This window comes from Vipera berus (assembly GCF_964194415.1).
Source record: "Vipera berus genome assembly, chromosome: 10".
In the NCBI taxonomy this organism is placed as follows: domain Eukaryota; kingdom Metazoa; phylum Chordata; class Lepidosauria; order Squamata; family Viperidae; genus Vipera; species Vipera berus.
The window spans coordinates 18,839,734-18,860,442 of NC_138213.1; the positions used below are offsets into that span (position 1 = coordinate 18,839,734).

The 20,709-nt window shown below is 45.9% G+C and overlaps 2 protein-coding genes across 9 annotated transcripts in view; one reads left to right on the plus strand and one right to left on the minus strand.

Moving 5' to 3' along the window:
* Nucleotides 1–3,553: 3,553 nt before the first annotated feature.
* On the minus strand, nucleotides 3,554–10,767 carry TMEM170A (transmembrane protein 170A). The gene is made up of 3 exons (XM_081336112.1): nucleotides 10,469–10,767; nucleotides 9,342–9,512; nucleotides 3,554–6,278 (listed from the first exon to the last, which is right to left on the minus strand). Exons 1-3 carry the CDS (start codon nucleotides 10,599–10,601, stop codon nucleotides 6,148–6,150), a joined length of 435 nt encoding a protein of 144 aa, XP_081192238.1. The 5' UTR covers nucleotides 10,602–10,767; the 3' UTR covers nucleotides 3,554–6,147.
* A 198-nt stretch (nucleotides 10,768–10,965) lies between these two features.
* Nucleotides 10,966–20,709, plus strand: part of CFDP1 (craniofacial development protein 1) — a 32,716-nt gene continuing 22,972 nt past the window's right edge. For 3 of the 8 annotated variants that reach the window (XR_014027528.1, XM_081336101.1, XM_081336106.1), the window contains exons 1-5: nucleotides 10,966–11,277; nucleotides 14,273–14,396; nucleotides 15,443–15,677; nucleotides 17,675–17,911; nucleotides 20,312–20,418. Coding sequence is in view for 7 of the 8 variants with exons in the window: in XM_081336101.1 (XP_081192227.1) it covers nucleotides 11,223–11,277; nucleotides 14,273–14,396; nucleotides 15,443–15,677; nucleotides 17,675–17,911; nucleotides 20,312–20,418 (758 nt within the window). In the remaining variant the exon portion in view is untranslated. The remainder of the gene's footprint in view (nucleotides 11,278–14,272; nucleotides 14,397–15,442; nucleotides 15,678–17,674; nucleotides 17,912–20,311; nucleotides 20,419–20,709) is intronic. The other 5 variants (XM_081336102.1, XM_081336103.1, XM_081336104.1 and 2 more) reach the window with 5 other exon arrangements.

Below are 20,709 nucleotides of genomic sequence, written 5' to 3' on the forward strand. Positions count from 1 at the left end.
GTGTTGTACTAGTGAAGATGTGTGATCTTTCTTCTGTACTGAGTTCTTATGTTCTTCTACACGTACCTCTATTCTTCTGTTAGTCTGTCCGATGTATGTTGCTGGACAGGAGGCGCATGGGATTTGGTATATGCCCTGGTTTTCCAGTTCTATTTTGTCTTTGGGATTTCTCAGGATGGTTGATATCTTTCTGTCAGTGTTAAATGCGGTTTTGATGTTATGTTTGCGTAGTACTTTACTGATTTTGTCGGTTGTTCCTTTTATGTAGGGCAAGATGGCTCGTCCGTTGTTCTGTTCTTCTTCTTGGATGTTTTTCTGTTTCGGAGTCCGCTGCTGAATTATATTGGTGATTTTGTTTTTTTGGAACTTGTTTGCTGTCAATATGTCTGTCAGGGTGTGTAGTTCTGTTTGTATATGTGTTTCATCTGCAAGGCGTCTGGTTCTTGTTATTAGTGTTTTGGCTACTGAATTTATTTGTGCTGGGTGATGATGTGATTGCGCATTGAGGTAACGGTTGGTGTGTGTTTTCTTTCGGTAGACTGTGTGTCCTAGGGTTCCGTTTTGTTTTTTGTATATAAGTACATCCAGGAAAGGTAACTGGTTGTTTGTTTCAATCTCCATGGTGAATTTTATTTTGGGATGTAGGCTATTCAGGTGTGTTAGGAAGTTTTCTAGCTCCTTAGAAAGCAGCAGGAGGAATACTCCGGCCTGATGATGACGGATGGGATTTCGTCGAAACGTCGCCACAACTTTCTGAAGATGAAAGGAACGCGGGAAGAAACCCGAGACTCTAGACCTACATATATATAAACCCGAGACTCTAGACCTACATATATATATATATATATATATATATATATATATATATATATATATATATATATATATATATATATATATATATATATATACATATATATATATATATATATATATATATATATATATATATATATATAACTCTCCCAGCTGCATAAAATGCATTATTAATATGCAGCATGTTAACACATGGTTAACAAAGAGTAAATCTAAACAGCAACCAATTAGCAGATTAAATAATGCAGACGCCAGTCTTTAATCATGAATTATTGACTTGTCACTTTTTTTCCTCCTAATTTCTTTTAAGTATTTTTGTTTCTATTCTAAGTATCTCTGAAGTTAAATTTTTAATTTAGTCTTAAGTGCAATATTGTTAACGGTGTATAAGAAAAATCAAAGAGTTGGAATTATGTTTTTTTTCTCTATGCCTGACTGGGAAAAGACTCGCTTGTTTGAGAGTAGCACAGAGATGCAACATTTGCACTTCCTTTTGGAATCAAATCCGAAACATTCACATTCCCAATAAATATGCTAATGGATGTCCTGTAAACTTTTAAATATTTTTCTTGCCAAAGTGAGAGCTTCTACTGATTCTAATGAACCTATTTCAAATGCAAAAGGTTGTGAATCAGGGCTTTAAGCTTCCTAGGAACAGCATGGAAAAATGATACCAGGTCTGAATTTCTGCATCAAGTTTTATCACTTACTCTGCACATAGCTTAATCTTCCCTGCTTTCACAGGGGACTGTACCACTTTAGATCGGTATGTAGTTATTTCTTTTCTATTAGAATTATTAATTATGGTCCCTGAGCAGAATTGTAAACAAATGCATTAAAAGTGAAAACAAAAACAATTAAAGTACTGTAATTGGTGGTGGGTGCATCGTAGGAAATCAAAGTCTACCTAATTTCATAGGCAGCATATAAGAAAATGTAGCTACATTCAAGGAAACTGCATCATACTGGTTCGATAACTATGATCAGAACTTGATGTTTGTATCATTTTGTACCTTATAATTTGGGAAAGAGAAGAGAAATCATAGAAAGTGTGCTTGGTACTGAGGTGTCCAGCAGGAAATAATAATAATAATAAATAATATTAATAATATATAATTAATAATAATTAATACAGCTCCTGTTTTTGGGGGGGGCGTTTCTGTTTATGCTTCCCTTTTGTTACTAATTTAACGCCTGCAGTGATTCACTTAAGAACTCCTGCAAGAAAGGTGGTAAAATGGGGCAAAACTCACTTAACAAATGTCTCACTTAACAACAGAAATGTTGGGGTCAATTGTGGTTAAGTCGAGGACTGTTTGCTATTTGCAGAATGCAGCTGCGCGAGTTGTGATGGGGGTTTCCCGATACTCCCATGTAACACCTCTGCTCCGCGAGCTGCATTGGCTTCCGGTTGCCCTCCGGGTGAGATTCAAGGTGCTGGTGACGACCTATAAAGCCCTAAATGGCGTGGGCCCGGATTATCTAAGGGAGCACCTGCTGCCAGCGTCAATTTCCCATCGTCCTGTGCGCTCCCACAGGGAGGGCCTCCTCAGGGTACCGCCGGCAAAAGATTGCCGGCGGGTAACACCCAGGGGGAGGGCCTTCTCTGTGGGCGCACCTGCCCTTTGGAACCAGCTGCCCGTAGAGCTCAGGACTGCCCCTGACCTTCGTTCATTCCGCTGGGACCTGAAGACCTGGCTCTTTGAGCTTTCCGGCCAGGACTGAGAATTTTAATTGTAATTTTATTTTAATTGGGTTTTAATTGGAGTGTAATAGGAGTTCTATTTTATTCAAGGACTAAATTTAATTATTTTAATTGTTAACTTTTGTAATTTGTATTGGTATTTTAAATTCCTTGTGAACCGCCCTGAGTCCTACGGGAGAAGGGCGGTATATAAGTCCAATAAAGATAAAGATTTAGAGCAGGGGTCCCCAGCCCCCAGTGTGTGGACCGGTAGTGGGCCACAGCATGCCAGCAACCTGTCCACACAAATAAGCAAAGCCCTATCCGTGGGGTGCAGGCACGCACACTCTGGTCCATGGAAAAACCTTTCTCCACAGAACCGGTCCTTGGTGCCCAAAATGTTGGGGACCTCTGATTTAGAGTATAAATAACCCCAAGTATATATTAACCCAACAATGAAAAAAGCAGGCACTAGAGTAATCGTTTAAAATTAATTCATTTTTCCCATATTACTATCACTGTATTTGCCAGCACAAATCAAGATATCCGGAGCAAGGAAAAAAAATCATCTATTCTTGGAGAAAATTCCTTCTCAACTGCCAAAGTGCCAGTGTCACCCTGAATAAGTGCCATAATTGAAGAGTTCACCATGTAGTAAGGGAGAAATCCTGAACTTTAACCAAACCATTGGCAACAGTCATCTGATCTTGACTGGCCTCCAACTTAAGCTTAAAAAAAAATATCCCCAAAGGCAGCAGACAATTTTGGAAATATTGCCAAGGAAACGAGTTATCCGAGGTGAACTTGGCTTTAAAAATATGCACTTGTTTTTTCCCCCAAGCATTCAATAGATACTCCTGGTACATTTATTTTTTTTATCTTCTAATTCTTTGCAACTCCCCTTTTCCAAATAAGTTGTGTTAGTGACGATACAAGTGCTGGCCAATGCTGTAAATCAGGGGTGTCCAATCTTGGCAACTTCAACTCCCTGAAGTCCCCCAGCCAGCAGGAAATCCCACCGCCCCGAATCATGAGATACAATGCACTCGTTCACAAAATTTAGCTGGGATTTTATTAGCCAAAATACCAACGCTAAAATCAGAAACGTCAATAGAAAAATAAAAACCAGTATTGGGAGATTCAGGCTCCCTCTGTACAAAGATTGCTTTGCATATGCTGCAGCGGTCGGTGGCATGCAAACGCGGTAGGCATTTGCTGACAAGAAGACACGTTCGCTCGGGCAGGTTTGCAAAGGAAATTGCTGCCGGGAAGGAGTCCGTGGGAGCTCCTAACAAGCCTCTCCGCCACTGCATGAAGGGTGTGTGTGTGTGTGTGTGTGTGAGACCCTTCCTCCATTGCAAGTCAACGTGTTCATGTTCGCGAGTGCTGGTATTTGGTCAAGGCAGTTGACAGGACCTCCAGTCCTGCTCTTACATTTGGATGAGTTAAGAGTGGGCTTTCACTCTTTTTATTTTTTCAAGTTTCACCAAACTCCCCGCTGCTGGGTAGTAACGAGATTGCAGATTTAATTCTTCCTGACTTGGGTCGATCCTTTTGTCTTTCCATGCTCACTAAAGCTAGGATTCCAACCACCGAGTGCAAACAAGTGGATTCAGGAGGCAGAGGGAAAAAGGGACAAGCATCTGCCTCAAGAAGCAAGTTAGAAAGGCCCAGCAAAACTAAAGGGAAAGTATAAAATAAAGAGAGCTAAGAGAGCCATTTGCCCAAGGAAGGAAGATAATCGAACTGGGGTGATCACTTTCAACCAGCTCATAAATATCGAAAGCTGCAGGAGGAGTTTGAACGATCAGGATGTTTTCTGAAATTCTGGCCACTTCAACCATGATCGATACATTTTAAAAAATGAGAAAAAATCTTTACCATTTAAAACGTATTGATGGGGCAACCTTTCAAGAGCTGTAAGATGCACTTGAAATAGGGGAGGGGGCACAGGGAGTGGGAGTATGGCAAAGTAGGAAGAGCCTAATCACCTATGAGCAGAGGCAAGTTTCCCTGGGCTGTGCTTTCCAGCTGTCTTAAGCCTATTTTCAGATACAAATCACATTTTTGGCATGTGTCCTTTCTTAAAATGGTAAAAAAAAGCACACACGCGCCTCATTTTTGACCATGGCAATTGGAAGAATGCTTTGCAGTGATAAAAATGGGCGGGGGAACTGCTTGCAGGTGGCCTGCCTGTGACCCAGAGCGCTTATTTTAAAAAAAAAGGATTAATCAAGCTCAGAAGAAAATGGGTTTTCAGAAGCCACCCCGATAAACATCCGGGAGGCTTCCCAAGAATTGAGGTGGGGTGCAGAGACAGGACCATTCAGGGGGAGAGGGATGGTGTCACATTCCTGATAAAATGGGGAAGTCTAAACACGTATGTCCCACCTGAGCACTAACGGATGTGTCCTCCCTCCCTCCCAGCAAATGACTCCTATCATGCCCTTGGGGTAAACAGTCTGGCGTCTGCCTCCATGAGGCAGACTGGTGAGCTCCTGGGTAGCCGTGTGTGGCTGCCCCTGAGAAAGGGCACCGATGGGATCCAAAACTGATGCCAGGAAGAAGGGCAATGTTGCCCAGGCACTTGTGGGGTCCCCAAAGCAATCCGAGCCTCTGCCTGCAGGGAATGGAGGATTCCTAGCCAAGCAGATCCAAAAGTGCAGCTCTTCCCTTCCCTTCCCTTCCAGCACATCCAGCAATGTACACTCTTCTCTTGTATAGTTCCCAAGGTTCCTCTGCCAGTCCTCCAGATACCAATTAAGTCTCCCAGCTCTCAAAATGCACGTCTGGGTCTTGTCTCCACTCCTCTGTCCCCTGCAGAAAACCCACCAGCAGAACTCCATTTTAAATTACGTCCTGCGCACTTGAGGTAGCAGTGAAGAATTTCCCTTCTTAGTCTCCGCACGAAGAGGGAGGCTGGATGCTTCCCATCGCAGCGGGCAGGCTGATGCGGCTAATTTGGGCTGCCTCCCCTTCCCCTTCTTCCCTAGGAAAGGCTTCAAACCATCAGGGTGGAGCCCCTCCCCCCAAGTAGGAGCCCCACTCAGCAAAGTCGTTTCAGGTAACATAAAACGTTCTCGCCATCTCCTTTGACTCCTGGAGTCAAATCAGCATCACTCTCCTGACCTAAGCCAGAAATGAATACTTAAAAAACAAACAAACCCAGAAACGCTCAGGTTGGCACTTCAGGTTACAAAAATGTCACAAATTATAAACCCAGGGTCGGTTTCTGTTTCAGACCCAGAGCCTGAACGCACGTTCACCAACAGCAGTGAGTGTGAACATTTTCACATTTCCCCGTGAGTCATCCGCTGCTTATGCTTAGCCCGAGGACAATCCAGCGCAGACATTGAAAGCAGCCAAGTCGGTGCTGGGATGATGATGATCTGTAGAAGGACCCACAACTCTCTCGACTGTCTTTGGCTGCCTGACCTTCGATGAGGGACCAGTTGCCTCAATCCAGGACAAGGTTTCTTCTGAACAAGTCAACCTCAGCTAAGCGAAGCTGTTGCAAAGCTCTCTTCCTTTCGAAAGGTATTGCACAGAACTACTTTGTGGTGATTCTCATATGCTTTTGAATCTCCTGAGCCATGATTCCCAAGCGACACCCCTCCGGTGGTCTTTCAGGACCAAGGGGGAAGGGGCTAAAGAGTAGCCAGAATCCGTAAGAAGGAAATCATCACCACACAGAAGGTCTGTCCCACTCCCCAAGTCAGAGCCTCAAAGGGGATCATGTTCTTCCCAGCAGCTCGGTAGACGCCAGCAATTGCAGCACCTGTACAGGAAGAAGGGGGGAAAAACACCTTCTTTGGGCTGCCACATACTTTTTTTTGGGGGGGGATTTCTCCGTTGCCAAAAAGTAGTTCTCGACCTATAATCCTGAGCCCACAATTTCAGCTGTAAGTCATAAAGCAGATCACCACATGACCAGACCCTATTTGGCAAGCTTTTTCTGAGCGAGGTTGTAAAGCAAAGGCGCAGGTGTTAAGCACACCTGTTATTCACTAGGGGGCGTGTTGTTTTTTTTGCTGAAAATCAAATTTCTGGCAAAAATGTAATAAATCACGGTCATGTGATTTTACCGCAAAATTTTACAGCTGTAAATGTGGGCCAGTTGCTAAGTTCCCCAAATGCAGGCATGGGAACTTTGGATTTGGGTCATAAACATTGTATCCATTAGCATCCCTTTTAATTTCAAACGGCTGAAAATCGACAGTTCATAAGTCAAGGACTACCTTTATAATGGGATAAGTAGACTTTTTAAGGTCACATTTGGTGAGATCAAAAATAGTGGGGTGGACAATGAGGTGCGATGGCCCCCCATTCTCTCGCTCATCCTGACTCCCCATTCCATCTCTTCCTGATACTCACTTTCTTTCTGTTCCTGACAGTGAGGACAATTAACCAATGGAACAGAAATTGTGGGCGCTCGACTTCCGGTAGCGCTGCCGCGCCGAATGGCGGCGTTTCAGAAGCCGCCCGACCTTGGGAAGCGTTAAGAGTGCTCGGAGACAGCGAAAATCAGCTGTCCCGTGGCACTGAAGTCTCTCCCTCGGGAGAAGAGGGAGACACGAGCTTGTCTGGGTAGAGGTAGAGCTCCCCTGTGATTCCCTCAACCAGTTTGGGGGTTAACGGGGTGAACTCCCTCGGAGCCCAGGCTTTCTCCGCTCCCAGGACGCTTTCGCTCCATAAGGGAGTGGAACCAGACGCGACAACTACATCTGCTGCTTAGACGGGACTGTATTTTTTCTTTAAGAAGCAGGCAGAGCGAAACAGGAGGATTTGAATTTTCAAGTTGGATTTTAATTTTAACTCAGACTCATTATCTTCTTCAAGTTTTAAGCTGATGGAAATGGACTAGCTGAAATGTTGCTTTCTTGTATGAACTGACAAGTTTTGGAAAGTTGCTACATTTTGCAACATAGCAAGAGATACAATTTGCAATCGTACTGGATTTTGTGTATTTGAGAGCTTGCCCCCCCCCTTTTTTTTTTTACTGAAGGATAAGGAACTTTGGGAGAAAAACTTTTATTTTTTCTCCCTTCTTTTTTTTTTTTGAACTTTGATTCTGCTGGAAGAAAGAGGAAACCGAAACCTAAGAGATGGCTGCAAGGCGTGGGGGAGGCCCTACAATTTCTCAAAGTGCAATTTCTTCACAGGAACCACAAGCTGCAGGGCAAACTACAATGAAACCTACAGAAACAACCACCTTCCCCCCCCCACCTGCATTCACATTCGCAGATATTCAGCAAGTTGTGATGCAATCAACGCAAGTATTGCAGCAAGAAATAAAGGAAACAAAGGAAGAATTTGTTAATCAAAACAAGCAGACGAGGGAGGATATAGTGCTTGCACTTCAGGGTTTGGCTGCACATATTGAACGCCTGGATGTTCGTGTGGATTCAGTTATGGAGTATGTTGAGAATTTGGAAAATAAAATTATCAGTGCTGAACAGAAAGTAGGCAGAGATTAAAATTGACAGAAGATGAAGTCACCATCTCACAATAGAGAGACATGGAGTTTGCATTGCGTATAAGGGGTTTGAAAGAGAACCCTAAAGAAGATTTGGAATGGGAAGTGGTGCAGGCAGTGGCTCCTGTCTTGAAATGTGAACCTGAAGAATTAGTTAAAGAGATGGACAAGATATTTAGGGTTAATTCCTGGATTGCCAGACAGAAAAATTTACCTAGAGATGTAGTGATTTATTTCTCCAGGAGATCAATTAGAAATGCAATTATCCAGGCTTTTTACCGGGAAAGATTCCAAATCGCAGGCCAAGATATTATAATTTTAAAGGAGATACCCCAAAAAATTCTTAGAAAAAGGAAAGACTTAGTTTGAGAGAAAGATGGGGTTAAGATTCCTGATGATTCCAACTGAGACGTGAAGTATAGTCTTCTGAGACTGCTACAGGTAAAAAAAAAATCAGCAGAAAGTGGGATGTAAAGGGAGTGGAGTATTTGCTGGGGGGAAAAGTAGCCTTTGAGAGAAGATTCCACCTGCTTTGGTAACCATTTCTCTGCTGTTATTGCCCATTCTTTTATAGGAAGGCAAACAGGCTTTCGCTGGGCCTTTGTCTGAGGATCAGTAAGACTTTTCAGTCTGAAAAATAATTTAGCCATTTTATTGACTTAGGCTTTAACAGTATGTGGAATTTTGTTTTATTGGGGGCTTTTTCCCTTGTTTTGTAGACAATCAGATTGTCAGCTTTGGACAGGCCCACAAACATTTTCGATAAGATAAACACGATGAGGGACACCCCCCCACACTCTTGTGGTCACCTGTCCTGTTCTTTCCAACCACGAATACCTAATCCAGCTCCCTCAGTTGCTAGGGCACATCTGCAGTCTCAACACATCTGAAGGACTCCTGGGTTGCAGGTTGTCCTTAACAACCGTTCGTGTAGCGGCAGAAGTTACAGTAGCACTGAAGAAAACATGACTTTACAATGGTCCTTGCACTTGCGACCATCACAACATCCCCACAGTCATGTGATCAACATTAGGGCACTTGGCAACTAGCATGCATGTATGTGGGATCCTGGGATTGTAGGGTAGCCATCTGCCACCTTCCCAGTTGGCTTCCAACCAGCAAAGTCAATAAGGGAAGCCTCATTTGCTTAACGCCTGAGAGATTCACTTAATATCTGCAGTGATTTGCTTTAATAAGCCTGACAAAACAAAGTCATAAAATCAGGCATCACTCATTTAACAACTGCCTTGTTTAGCAATGGCAGTGACGGTTGGTTGTAAGTTAAGGACCACCTAGTAGTATCATCGGACTTAAGCCAGACTTTTCCCCTGCTAGGATCCAGAAATTCTGCCAGAATTCACCTACTTGTTAAGGTCCCGGCAGCTAATGGCCCAACGAGGCCCATCAGGAAGATGCTCACTGACATGAACCTGCCGTATCGGTGCCTCCGGAGAGTGAAGAGAGCCAGCAGTCCTGCAGGGACGTGGAAGAAGAGAGACGATGCCAGTGCCCACAGGAAGACTCCATACCACATCTCTGCAGCGGGAGAGGAGGGAAGAACAGCTCAGAAGGACCACCTGGGAACGGCTCCCGCCGACAACCCTCCAGAGGTTGTTCCCACCCCACCCCCCAGTGGCAAAGATCAAGCCATTGCTCCAAAGGGGCAACATAATTAGTACAGAAGCCTTTCTTAGATGGAGCCCTCCAACGGTTTGAACCTGACAGCTTCCAGGAAGAGCTGGGAACTCCGGAAGGTGGAGCTACCAGGTGGAGGAGATTTGCTCTGCAGGTACTCCGCATTCCAGTCCGGTTAGACCAGTGTTTCTCAACCCTGGCAACTTCAAGATGGGTGCCCCTCAACTCCCAGAATTCCCCAGCCAGCACTTACAGCCCTTTGCAGCATCCCGCGGTCATGTTATTGCACTTTATGACAGTTCTGTGGGCAAAAACACACCCGGGGCGGTTGACCGAGGGCTCAAAGCTTTCCCGAAAGGCGGCACGACTTCAGGAGGGTTGGGCAGGTGGCAGCTGCCTCCAGAAGGGCCAGGCAGGTGAGCCCGGCTGGGGGCGGGGCAAAGAAGAGCTGGGGGCGGGGCAGTGCAGGTGGCCCAAAGGGCAGAGATGGGGGGGCGGTGGAGGGGGGGTGCAATTGAAGGCCATCCAGCAGCTTTCAACGCTGTTTGTGAAAACTGCCCCCAGGGCCCCAAACAAGACACTCAGCACCCCGGACCAAGTTTGATTTTAAGGCTCCTTCCCACAAGACGCCCTCCGGCTCTCAAGACTCCAACCCCCATGATCCCCAGCGGACGGGAGTGGGCGGGGTTCTCCCACCCTCTGGCAGGAAAGACCCCCCCCTGCTTCGCCCATGCAGCTGCGCCGGGCAGGTGCGGAGGCCCAGGTGCGTCTCCGGTAGCTCCAGCTCCGAACCAGCCCCCGGCAGGGGACGGTGGGCGCTGCGGTCCCCGAAGCCCCCGAGGGCCGCCCGCTCCTACCTGAGAAGTGGCAGAGCGCGGCGGCGCAGGCGCCGGTGGTGGCGTTGCCCGTCCGCGGGATCAAGCGGAGGCTCAGGATCTGCTGCCAGAGACCGCCCGAGTCGGGCGGCGACGCGCCGCCGCCTTCCGCCATCCCTCCGCCGCCGCCTCAGCCGCGGCATCCCGTCGCCGGAGCCAGAGAGGAGCGCGCCCAGAACGGCGCCACTCGCACTTCCGGTATGGACGCTTTCGCCCGTGTTGTGGCCGCTCTAGGATCGCAGCGCTCTATGGTTACCTTTTTTTTTCCCTCCCCTCCCCCGCTCGTATAGGTGGAAGGAAAACTACACTTCCCAGAAGCCCTTTTTTTCCTGCTGGAGAGGGACGCGGGGAGCTGTAATTCACGGACGGCTGGAAGGTCACCCGCAACACATTCATAGGCCCGCGAGGCTCTCGTAGCCTTCGCCATCTGAATCCTTCCAGGCTTTCTTGGCTCTCAACTAGCCCAACCCGTTTGTTGTTTTTTTTTTGCGCAAGTTTGACCGATCTGTCGCGCGAGCCTAGGCGTAATTATCCGAGTCTCGAATATTTCACGCCTGGCTCGGTCAAATATTCGAATAACGTTCAATCAACTATTCGAGTCCACCAAAGACGCTCTTCCACAGGCTTGTTCTTGTAGGGTCAGCAGCACTTCCGGCAGAAAGGGGCGTGTGCTTCCGGGTCGTCGCCTCAAGACGCGGGGCGTGATCTGCGAGGTTGGAGTCGCGCCGGAAGAGCCATGTCGGATTCGGAGGATTTTTCGTCGGGGGAGGACGAGGATTACCTGCCCTCAGGTGGGACGCCCGGCCTCGGGGGAAGAGCGCGCGCCCGGCGGGCGGGGCTGGGCGGCGAGGCCTCCGGGTCGAGGCTGGCGGTTCCGAACATCCGGGCTACGCGCTGAGGGCGTCACGTGACAGCGGCCCGGCTCCGCTTCGGATGGGCGATTCCAACGCGGGTGGCTGGACGGGGGGGGAGGGGCGAGGACGGGGGGGGGCGCAGTCGTGTCAGCCCAAAGGGAAGGCCAGCACTGCCGGGAAGGCGTTGGGCTGCAGACCCGGGTCTGCTTTCAGGGCCTCGTCTGACCGCAGGCGGGACTGGAGCTGCGCCTGGTGCCGCTTCTGATCGGCTGCATGGAATGGATCCGTGTTTCTCGGAAACTTTAAGGCAGGCGGACTTCGACTCCCAGAATTCCCCAGCCAGTAAAGCTGGGAGTTGACGTCCCCCTGCCATAAATTGGCCAAGCTTTGCTGGACTGGGAATTCTGGGAGTTGAAGTCCCCCTGCCATAAAGCCGAGAATTCTGGGAGTTGAAGTCCCCCTGCCTCAAATTGGCCAAGCTTTGCTGAACTGGGAATTCTGGGAGTTGAAGTCCCCCTGCCATAAAGCTAGCCAGCTTTACTGGGCAGGGAATTCTGGGAAATCCCACTGCGTTAAGATTGCCAAGCTTGAGAAACACTGGAGTAGATTTCACAGGAACAGCTGGCTTCCTTCCCTTTTAACTGCCCTAGAAAACTAAAGCTCCCTCCAGTGCTGCTTGCATTGGGATGGGATGCAGATTTCCCAGTCCTTCCTTCTGACTCCAGGTCTATTATTAGGGGGTTTCTTGGTGGTCTCCCATCCGACATAACTGACCTACTTTCACAGGATCAACCCAACTTTGCTCCCAACATGAATCCTAAAGCAGGAGACGGAGCCTTCATTGGCTTTTCCTTCCTCAAACGTTTTGCCAGCCTTTTTGTTAGTGCTATATCTAATGAACTGGGACTCCTGAATAGAACTCTCCCTTCAGTCTTTTTACTTATTTTTTTTATTTATTTATTTTTTATTTTAATCCCATTTATATCCCGCCCTTCTCCGAAGACTCAGGGCGGCTTACAATCTAAGCACAAATCAAATGTGCTTAGCAATAGCCTTCCTTCTATGTATATGCCTGCTTATTAGGGCTTTCCCCCCCCCAGCGGCATTATTACAAAGTCAGCTAATTGCCCCCAACAATCTGGGTCCTCATTTTACCTACCTGGGAAGGATGGAAGGCTGAGTCAACCTTGAGCCTGGTGGGATGCGAACCTGCACTAATTGCAGGCAGCTGGTGTTACTTAAGGAGGCATTAGCCCACTGCTCCACCAAGGCTCTTCAATATTTTATTTGTAGTTCCATTTTTTTTTCTCCAGCCTGCCTCTGGCATTTGTACAGTTCTCCAGTTTTACTGTTATCCTGAATTATAATCTTAGAAGGTTCATTGCATTTCTTGGGCAATTGAAGAATTTAGATTTCTGCTCTCTCAAACCGAATCTGATGGGGGGGGGGGTTTGGTGCAATCTGTCTAGCACGATGTTTTTCATGTTGGCTGGGGAATTCTGGGGGGTAAAGTCCACACATCTTCAAGCACCCAAGGCTAAGAAACACTGTAATTAGAATAATGGAAAGGACTGTTCTTATTGGAAAGAACTTTTTTGTTTTATTTATTTTTATCCTAGCTTGGTGGAAAGCTTGGTGGAGTAGTGGGCTAATGCCTCCTTAAGTAACACCAGCTGCCTGCAATTAGTGCAGGTTCACATCCCACCAGGCTCAAGGTTGACTCAGCCTTCCATCCTTCCGAGGTAGGTAAAATGAGGACCCAGATTGTTGGGGGCAATTAAGCTGACTTTGTAATAATGCCGCTTGGGGTGTGTGTGAAAGCCCTAATAAGCAGGCATATACATAGAATGAAGGCTACTGCTAAGTTTGTAAGCCGCCCTGAGTCTTTGGAGAAGGGCGGGATATAAATGGAATTTTTTTAAAAAAAGGTGCCAAACCAGAGTTGCCAAAAATTAGCCAACCATCAAGGACACACGGCCTGGCCTGGGAAAAGAATGCAACACTGCATCAAGAGGCAGCAAACATCCAAGCAGTTCCCAAAACATCACAACGGCAGGCTATTGAACACTGATGGACCGCTTGGGGGGGCAAAAGCCCTAATAAGCAGGCATATACATAGAATGAAGACTATTGCTAAGCACATTGATTTGTGCTTAGAGTGTAAGCCGCCCTGAGTCTTCGGAGAAGGGCGGGATATAAATGGGATTAAAATAAAAATAAATCTTTATTCTTTTTTATAAGTAATTCAAGGCAGGAAACGTACGTAATATTCCTTGCTCCACTTATTTTCCCCAACAACAACCTTATGAAATGGGTTGGGCGGAGAGAGTGATTGACCAAAGTCACACCAGCCGATTTTCGTGCTTAGGTGGGACTAGAACTCTCACCGTCTCCTGGTGATTGGCCTAAAGTCACCCAGGCGGTTCTCGTGCCTAAGGCGCAACTAGAACTCACAGTCTCCTGGTTTCGAGGCACCTTCACCAATAGACCAATGGGACCAACGCTTCTTTTGAGGTTGGCATTGAGTCTCAAGCAGCTGCTCCTCAAGACCCAAGCCAGCCACATACCTTCTTGTTGCTGCTGTTCTCATATTTTAAATGACCAGCAGGGAGAAAGAAACAGCCTTTTTCCAATTTTGCAGCAGGAATCCAGCACCCCAGCTGGTTATCCCGCATATCTCCGGTCTGCCCAAGGGGAGATGTAGGATAAAAGTTTTCTTGGTGGGATTCTCTTTCAGCTTTTCCTCCAATTACAATTTTTATTTATTTTATTTTAATCCCATTTATATCCCGCCCTTAAGGAGGCATTAGCCCACTGCTCCACCAAGGCTCCCTTGGCTCAGCTCTGGCTACTTGGGTAAGACACAGTCTAGTCCCCTGTATTCCTAGGGACAACCTGTTGCTTTTGGGTAACTGAGGCTGTGTTGATGCAGGGGAAGAATACAGCGAAGACGATGTCAGCGAGCTGATAAAGGAAGAGGAAGTGGAGGAGGAGAAGCAGCAGCAGCAGCCAGACTGGAAGAAATGCAAAAAAGACGCTAAAGGAATCGCACCTCGGTGAGCATAAGAGGGGGAAAAAAGAAAGAAAAGGAAGTGTTGCTTTGCTTCCTTTTCAAAAATATGTCCGAAACTGCATGCATTTATTTATTTTTTCATAAGGTGTTTTATTAGTAGAAAGTGATGAAGGAGGAGAGCAGTTTCATCAAAAGAGATGAAGAACTATGTGAAGACTCAGAAAACTCCCTCACCGATTCTGGGATTGGCTTTGAGATAGGCCTGCTATCTCTCTAGGATTAGTGTAAAACCAGGGTTTCCTAACCTTGGCCAATTTCAAGACGTGTGGATGTCAGCTCCCAGAATTCCCTAGGCAGCATGAATAGCACTATATATCAGCATGGCTAGCTGGGGAATTCTGGGAGTTGAAGTCCACGTGCATATTTTAAAGTGGCCAAGGTACAGGTAGTCCTCGAATTAGAAGACTTCATTTCGTGACCGGCACTGAAACAAGTGACTTGTGACTGTTTTTCACACGACCATAGCAGCACCCCCATCGGCATGTGAACAAAGTTCAGACGCTTGGCAAATGTCTCATATTTATGACGGTCGCTGTCTCGCGATCACCTTTTGCAAACGTCTGACAAGCTAAGTCAATGGGGGAAGCCAGATTCACTTAACAACAACTGTAGCAAGAAAGGTCATAAAGCAAAATGCACTTAACAGATGTCTCACTTAGCAACAGAAATTTTGGGGTCAATTGTCGTAAGTCGAGGACTACCTGTATAAACCCAGGTATAAACTGCCTTAGCCCACATTTCGATATTTGCTTCCTTTTCTTGCCTGTATAAAATGCCAACAGTGCCTTACCTATTGCCCTTTTACTTAACACAAGATTGCTCAGGAGTGTCCGCAGAAAAATCAACATGGCGACGACAAGATGTGGCACTTCAGCCTCGCTGTCCTGGCGGCCATTTTAACTTTTTGAGCCAAACCCTGCAGACGCTCCTGGTTGTTTCCAAGCTCTCAGAAATAATCTTTGCGGCCATTTTAGGTTCTTGGCTGGTAATTCATTTCCTGATAACGATAAGACTTTTTTTTTTCCCTAGGAAAAGGAAGAAACAACACGGGCTTTTCTTAGATCTGGGTGAAGGAGAATCTTCCAAAGGCAATAAAAGTGACGAGGAGGAGGACGGTGACGCGGGAGAAAGTCGTAACACGCACATAAACGAAAACGAAGAAAGGAAAAAGGAGGATGCGCTGTGGGCCAGCTTCCTCAGTGATGTTGCCCAGAAACCCAAAGCCGTTTCTGCAGTTCAAACTCCCTGCAATCAGAAACACAAGGTAAGGGGGAAACTGTCACTCGGACATCACTGTTCGAAACAGAAGGGGAAACTTCCATTACGGTTTGTCCCAAATAGGTATGTCCTTTCTCCAAAGAGTATGATTGGATTTCAGCAGATCTCTAATCAAAGGTCTCTCTGAATTCAGTGGAACTACAATGGGCTGTAATTTCTGTCCATGTACTGTATTTTCCGGCGTATAAGACGACTTTTTAACCCATGAAAATCATCTCAAAAGTTGGGGGGGTCGTCTTATACGCCCAGTCGTCTTATACGCCGGAAAATCAGTGAGCCCAGGAAGGCACGCCCTCCCCTCTCACTGTGGAGGAAGCAGGGCAGGCTGGCGTCTGGCGGGAGCCGGCAGGACAGTCCTGCACACACGCGCGCTCCCCGGCTGTTAAGGAGCACTCCTTAGCAGCCGGGGAGTGCGCGCATGTGCAGGACTGCCCTGCCGGCTCCCACCCAACGCTCTTCCCTCTTGAGGCAGCATCCCTGAGGACTCCTCAGGAGCCTTCCCGGGCTCGCTGATTTTCCGGCGTATAAGACGAAAAATCTTGAAAATCATCTCAAAAGTTGGGGGGTCGTCTTATACGCCCAGTCTTATACGCCGGGAAATACGGTACGTTGACGATATTCCTTGTATAACCCCATTTCACCATTGCAGCCAGAAAGTTAGTTTTGTTTAAAAGGATGGATGCTAACCCAACATAGAGACCTTTGTGGACAATAAAAGGGTTAACAATAAAAAGATTGTTAAGACCACATGAAAATCATGTAGTTAAGCTGAAATGGTGTCTTTTTATTTCCCCTGGAAAGATTACAGAAATGAAATGAGACCGAGGATTCTGGCAAGTCAGTCCACTCCTGAATGATATTTTAAGCATTGCTACAGGGAGAGGATTGTCCTAATTAGGCTTGGCTTGGCTTTGATTGCACCAGCCATTCCCAAATATGAGGGCCACACAGATGAATTTTATGTTTATTATTTTTAAGGAACACTAAGCCTACACTTAATGAAATAATGAAAAGGAAACAAAAATAATGAGACAATAAAACAGCACATAAAATTTTTTGTGCAGCTGGCCCTTTTTTTTTTAACCAAGTCTCACAACTGCACAAAATTTTTTACATACTGTTTTATTGTCTCATTATTTTTTCTTCCTTTCTCTAAAAACTAATTGTATTAAATTGTTCTTTTTTTAATTGTACTTTTTTAATTATAAAGGCTGGTCAAAGACCGTAATAAAGGTATTTTATCTGATTTGTGGATAAAAATGTTAATTTCTCCTGGACAGATTATGGGAATAAAAATGAGAACTACAGTTCTAGCAAATCATTAGTCCACTCTGGAATGGTATTTTAAGCACTGCTGCATTGAGAGTATTGTCCTCATTAGGCTAATTGGCTTAAAAAGATCCACACATGCTGAATTTTGTTTTCTGGCCATGAAGCATAGCCAATTGATTCAGCACTTTGAGGTGAATTCTGGATTGTAAGGTCATGCCTTAAAGAATTTGCTTTATTCCCTTCACTTTACTTGAATTGATGGTTTTCTTAAAAAATAAACCCCATAGTGACATCCATCAGGATCAAGTCTATTGTGGATGCAGGAGAGGGGGATCCAACTAAATCGTTCCTGATTTCATAGCCACTCTAGCCTCTTGCTCTAATCTATGATAACATTTGATTAGAATGTGGATTAACGGCTTCCCTTATGGCCTTAAAAAAACTATTAAACTCCACGGAACTGGGCAAGATCAAAGAAACTAGTTCTAAAAAGAATCCAGAAGGTTATTTTAATCTTGGAAGCTGCAAGGAGAATTTCCAACCCTCACTTATAGCAAATTCATCAAGGCAGAGTCTCTTTGATTGCTTTGAAACGCTTCTTCCCGATTTTATCACTACCGGGACTCAGTTGCTGTTTATGAAATAAGCTACCGATGGACGTGCGCTTTGTCTCTGGGTTGTGTTCATTCTCCCTTTTATTCCTTTTTTCAGACCTCCCGCCCCTGCCCGCTTCAAAACCCAACCACCCCTCTTATTAGCTTGCTAATCAGACAGAATGGGACTCAAAACCATGTGGGCTGTCTGCAGTGCTGCCTGCTTTCAGATCTAAACGCAAAACACAATGGCAGTTGTTTATGTGGTGTTGATGTGCTTCAGACCAAGACTTTAAAGATGGTTCGTACGGAAAAGCCAGGTTATCTGTGGTCTTCCCTGGCCACAGAAAGGAATGTATGAATCGTTTGTTTCTTATATATAGGATTGATCATAATATGGGTAGTCCACTTGCTTAGTGACTGTTTGAAATTATGACGGACCCCCCCCTGGCTTCATGTGGTTGCACTTTGAGCAGCTGGCCTGCATTTATAGCCATTTTCAGCTTCCTGGAGTCACATGCCTGCATTTTACAGTGGTTTTGCCAAAAACTGGCATTTACTTCTGGTTGTCAGCTAAACCGGCCCATTGGGAACCATTGGTTCACTTAACGACCACAGCTTAGGCTTTGTGACCGCTGCAAAAAAAAGTTGCAAAATTGGATCATTCAGACTTACGACCATCATGGGCAGGCTCCATTACAATCATAACTGGAGGAGTCTGCCCGTTTTAGCCAGCAAAAAGCTGCCACCTATCTCACTTTTACTGAATTTTAAAAGGCTGTGAGAATGTTGGCTTTTTGCATCATTTGAGGTCTGTATAATAAAACTTCAAGTTGCTAGCAATCACATAACCATGTTATGGTGGTGAAATGGTAAGGAGTAATGAGAATGAGACTTAGATCTGTAACAACCCCTCAATGCAGACAGGTTTTCTCTCAAAATAAGTTTTCCAAGCTGCTGTCTCTCTCTCTGTAAGTACCTGAAACTGTAAAATCTAGGAATGAGATTTGCTGTGTTTCATAAAATGACACGTGACTGAAAAGTTGAGTTGAATTTATAAGGAAGAATTTGGGGTAGTGTTCAGTTAATTACGGCAATTCAGGGTGGAATTTCCATCGCTATGGGACACAGTTGTAAGGCACAATGTGACACACTGTTGTAAACCACAATGTCACATGGCTGCACTGCTTAGTGATAGACATTGTGGCCCTCCCAGTTGCCCTCATTAAGCAAATGCTAAGCAAGGAGATTGTGTGGCAGCCATTTGTGACCGCCTGCTTGCTTCTCCGTTGACCGCTTGTCGGAAGTTGTCAAAGAAGGTTGCAGATGGTGATCACGTGACCCCAGGATGCTGCTCATAACTGCCACTCATTCAGCACTGTTGTAAGTCTGAATGGTTGCTGAGCCAGTTGTCATGAAATGAGGACCCCATATTGTCAGCCCTCTGAGGTAATCCAGACAGGAAGCCCAAAGTGTGAACATTAATACCAATTTTATTATAAATTTCCAGTAACAATCTGAAAGTACACACACACACACACACACACACACACACACACACACACCTTGTCTTTCCTTTCCAGAAAACTAGCAAGGATCCCCTTCAGAGATCTTTTCTCCACTCCCAAGCCTCCTTTTTCTGTCTCCCAAGGTTATTCTCACCGCCCATTGCAACTATTGGCAGAGAATGACATTCCTGCATCCTACTAAACTGTGGTTTCTTTTGATCAGATTTTATTGAATAATTCAAGATGGATTCACCTACAGGTAGATCTCCATCACAGTTCAGCCCAAAGTTTCTGTTGCTAAGCGAGACATTTGTTAAGGGAGCTTTGCCCCATTTTACTAACCATTCTTGCCACAGTTGCTAAGCGAATCACTGCAGTTGATCAGTTAGCAGCCCGGTTGTTAAGTGAGTCTGGCTTCCCCCATTGACTTTGCTTGTCGGGAGGTCGCCAGAGGGGATCACATGACCCCAGGGGACATGGCGACCGTCGTAAATGCATGCTGGTTGCCAAGCGCCCGAATGTTCATCCCCGTGACGACGGGGATGCTGCAGTGGTCGTAAGTGTGAAAAACAGTCACAATCACTTTTTCCAGTGCCGTTGTAACTTCAAGTGGTCACTAAAATGACAACTGATTGTGCTGGTTAGAGTAAACAGTTATTTTAGGAATTAAGAACTGTCCCCTTAAGGGATAGCCTCTTGGGTAATTTAAGTTACTTGGTCACATCTGTGTTTCGGATTGGCCACTGGGTGGGACTTCCGTTTGTATAGCTGGGGTTTTCCTGGCTACCTGCAATCCAGCAGGGTTTTAATGGAGCCAGCCACGGCAGCCTTTGTTCCCTTAACGTGGGATAGATTACTTCTTTTCACCCTGCGGGACGGGATAAGATTATGAAATGCGCCTCAGAAGAATCTCTTCAGTAACCGTGAGTTATTGTTTAGAGAATACCTGATGAACTAAAGTAATCTGCCTGAAATCCTTTCCGTGGAGTTGATCTGTCTGAATCATAGCAATAGCAGCCTGCTTGAAACAGAACAGTGAAAAGAAATAATGACCTTCCCAAATGAAAAGAGAGTGTATCTTCGGGGGAAAACGGATCATAAAGTCCAGACCTTGGCAAACCACATTACAGATGAGTGGAATATGTAAACCATTAATACGTTGCATGCATTAAAAGGGCCTGAGGTACCTCCGGCGCTCAAACAATTTTTTTTATTATTATTATTATTTTCTTTCCCGTTTTGGTTAGACAGCTGCTGAGAAGAAGGTGTGCAAGCCTCAAGGGGAACCAAAGCCAACCGAGAATAACAAAATCACGGTCACCAAAGTGTTTGACTTTGCTGGCGAAGAGGTGAGGTGAGTTTGGCCAGTTCCCTTTGCATTCAGCTGCTCCATTCAAACAGCAGCTAACAAGTAGGGGTCAACGGCCATGTTATAAATTGGTTTTTTGCTGCAAAACAGGGGACCTTAAAGCAGACATGTCAAACACAAGGCCCGGGGGCCGGATCCGGTCCGCGAAGTGGTTTCATGCGGCCCGCGAAGCCATCCTGGAAACAGTGAGGGAACGGCCCCCACTGCCTTGGCCCTGGCCCAGAAACCCTCCTTCTGCCAGAGACCCTCAGATCTGTCCCACTCCTGCCCAGGCCC

What these genes read in the sequence shown, in the direction of transcription:
- TMEM170A (XM_081336112.1), bottom strand. Translation starts at nt 10,601, where the DNA reads ATGGCGGAAGGCGGCGGCGCGTCGCCGCCCGACTCGGGCGGTCTCTGG. An exon ending in CGCGCTCTGCCACTTCTCAG is followed by an intron (nt 9,513 to 10,468) that starts GTAGGAGCGGGC and finishes CTCCCGCTGCAG; the next exon opens with AGATGTGGTATGGAGTCTTC. An exon ending in AGCTGCCGGGACCTTAACAA is followed by an intron (nt 6,279 to 9,341) that starts GTAGGTGAATTC and finishes CTTCCTGTACAG; the next exon opens with GTGCTGCAATTGCTGGCGTC.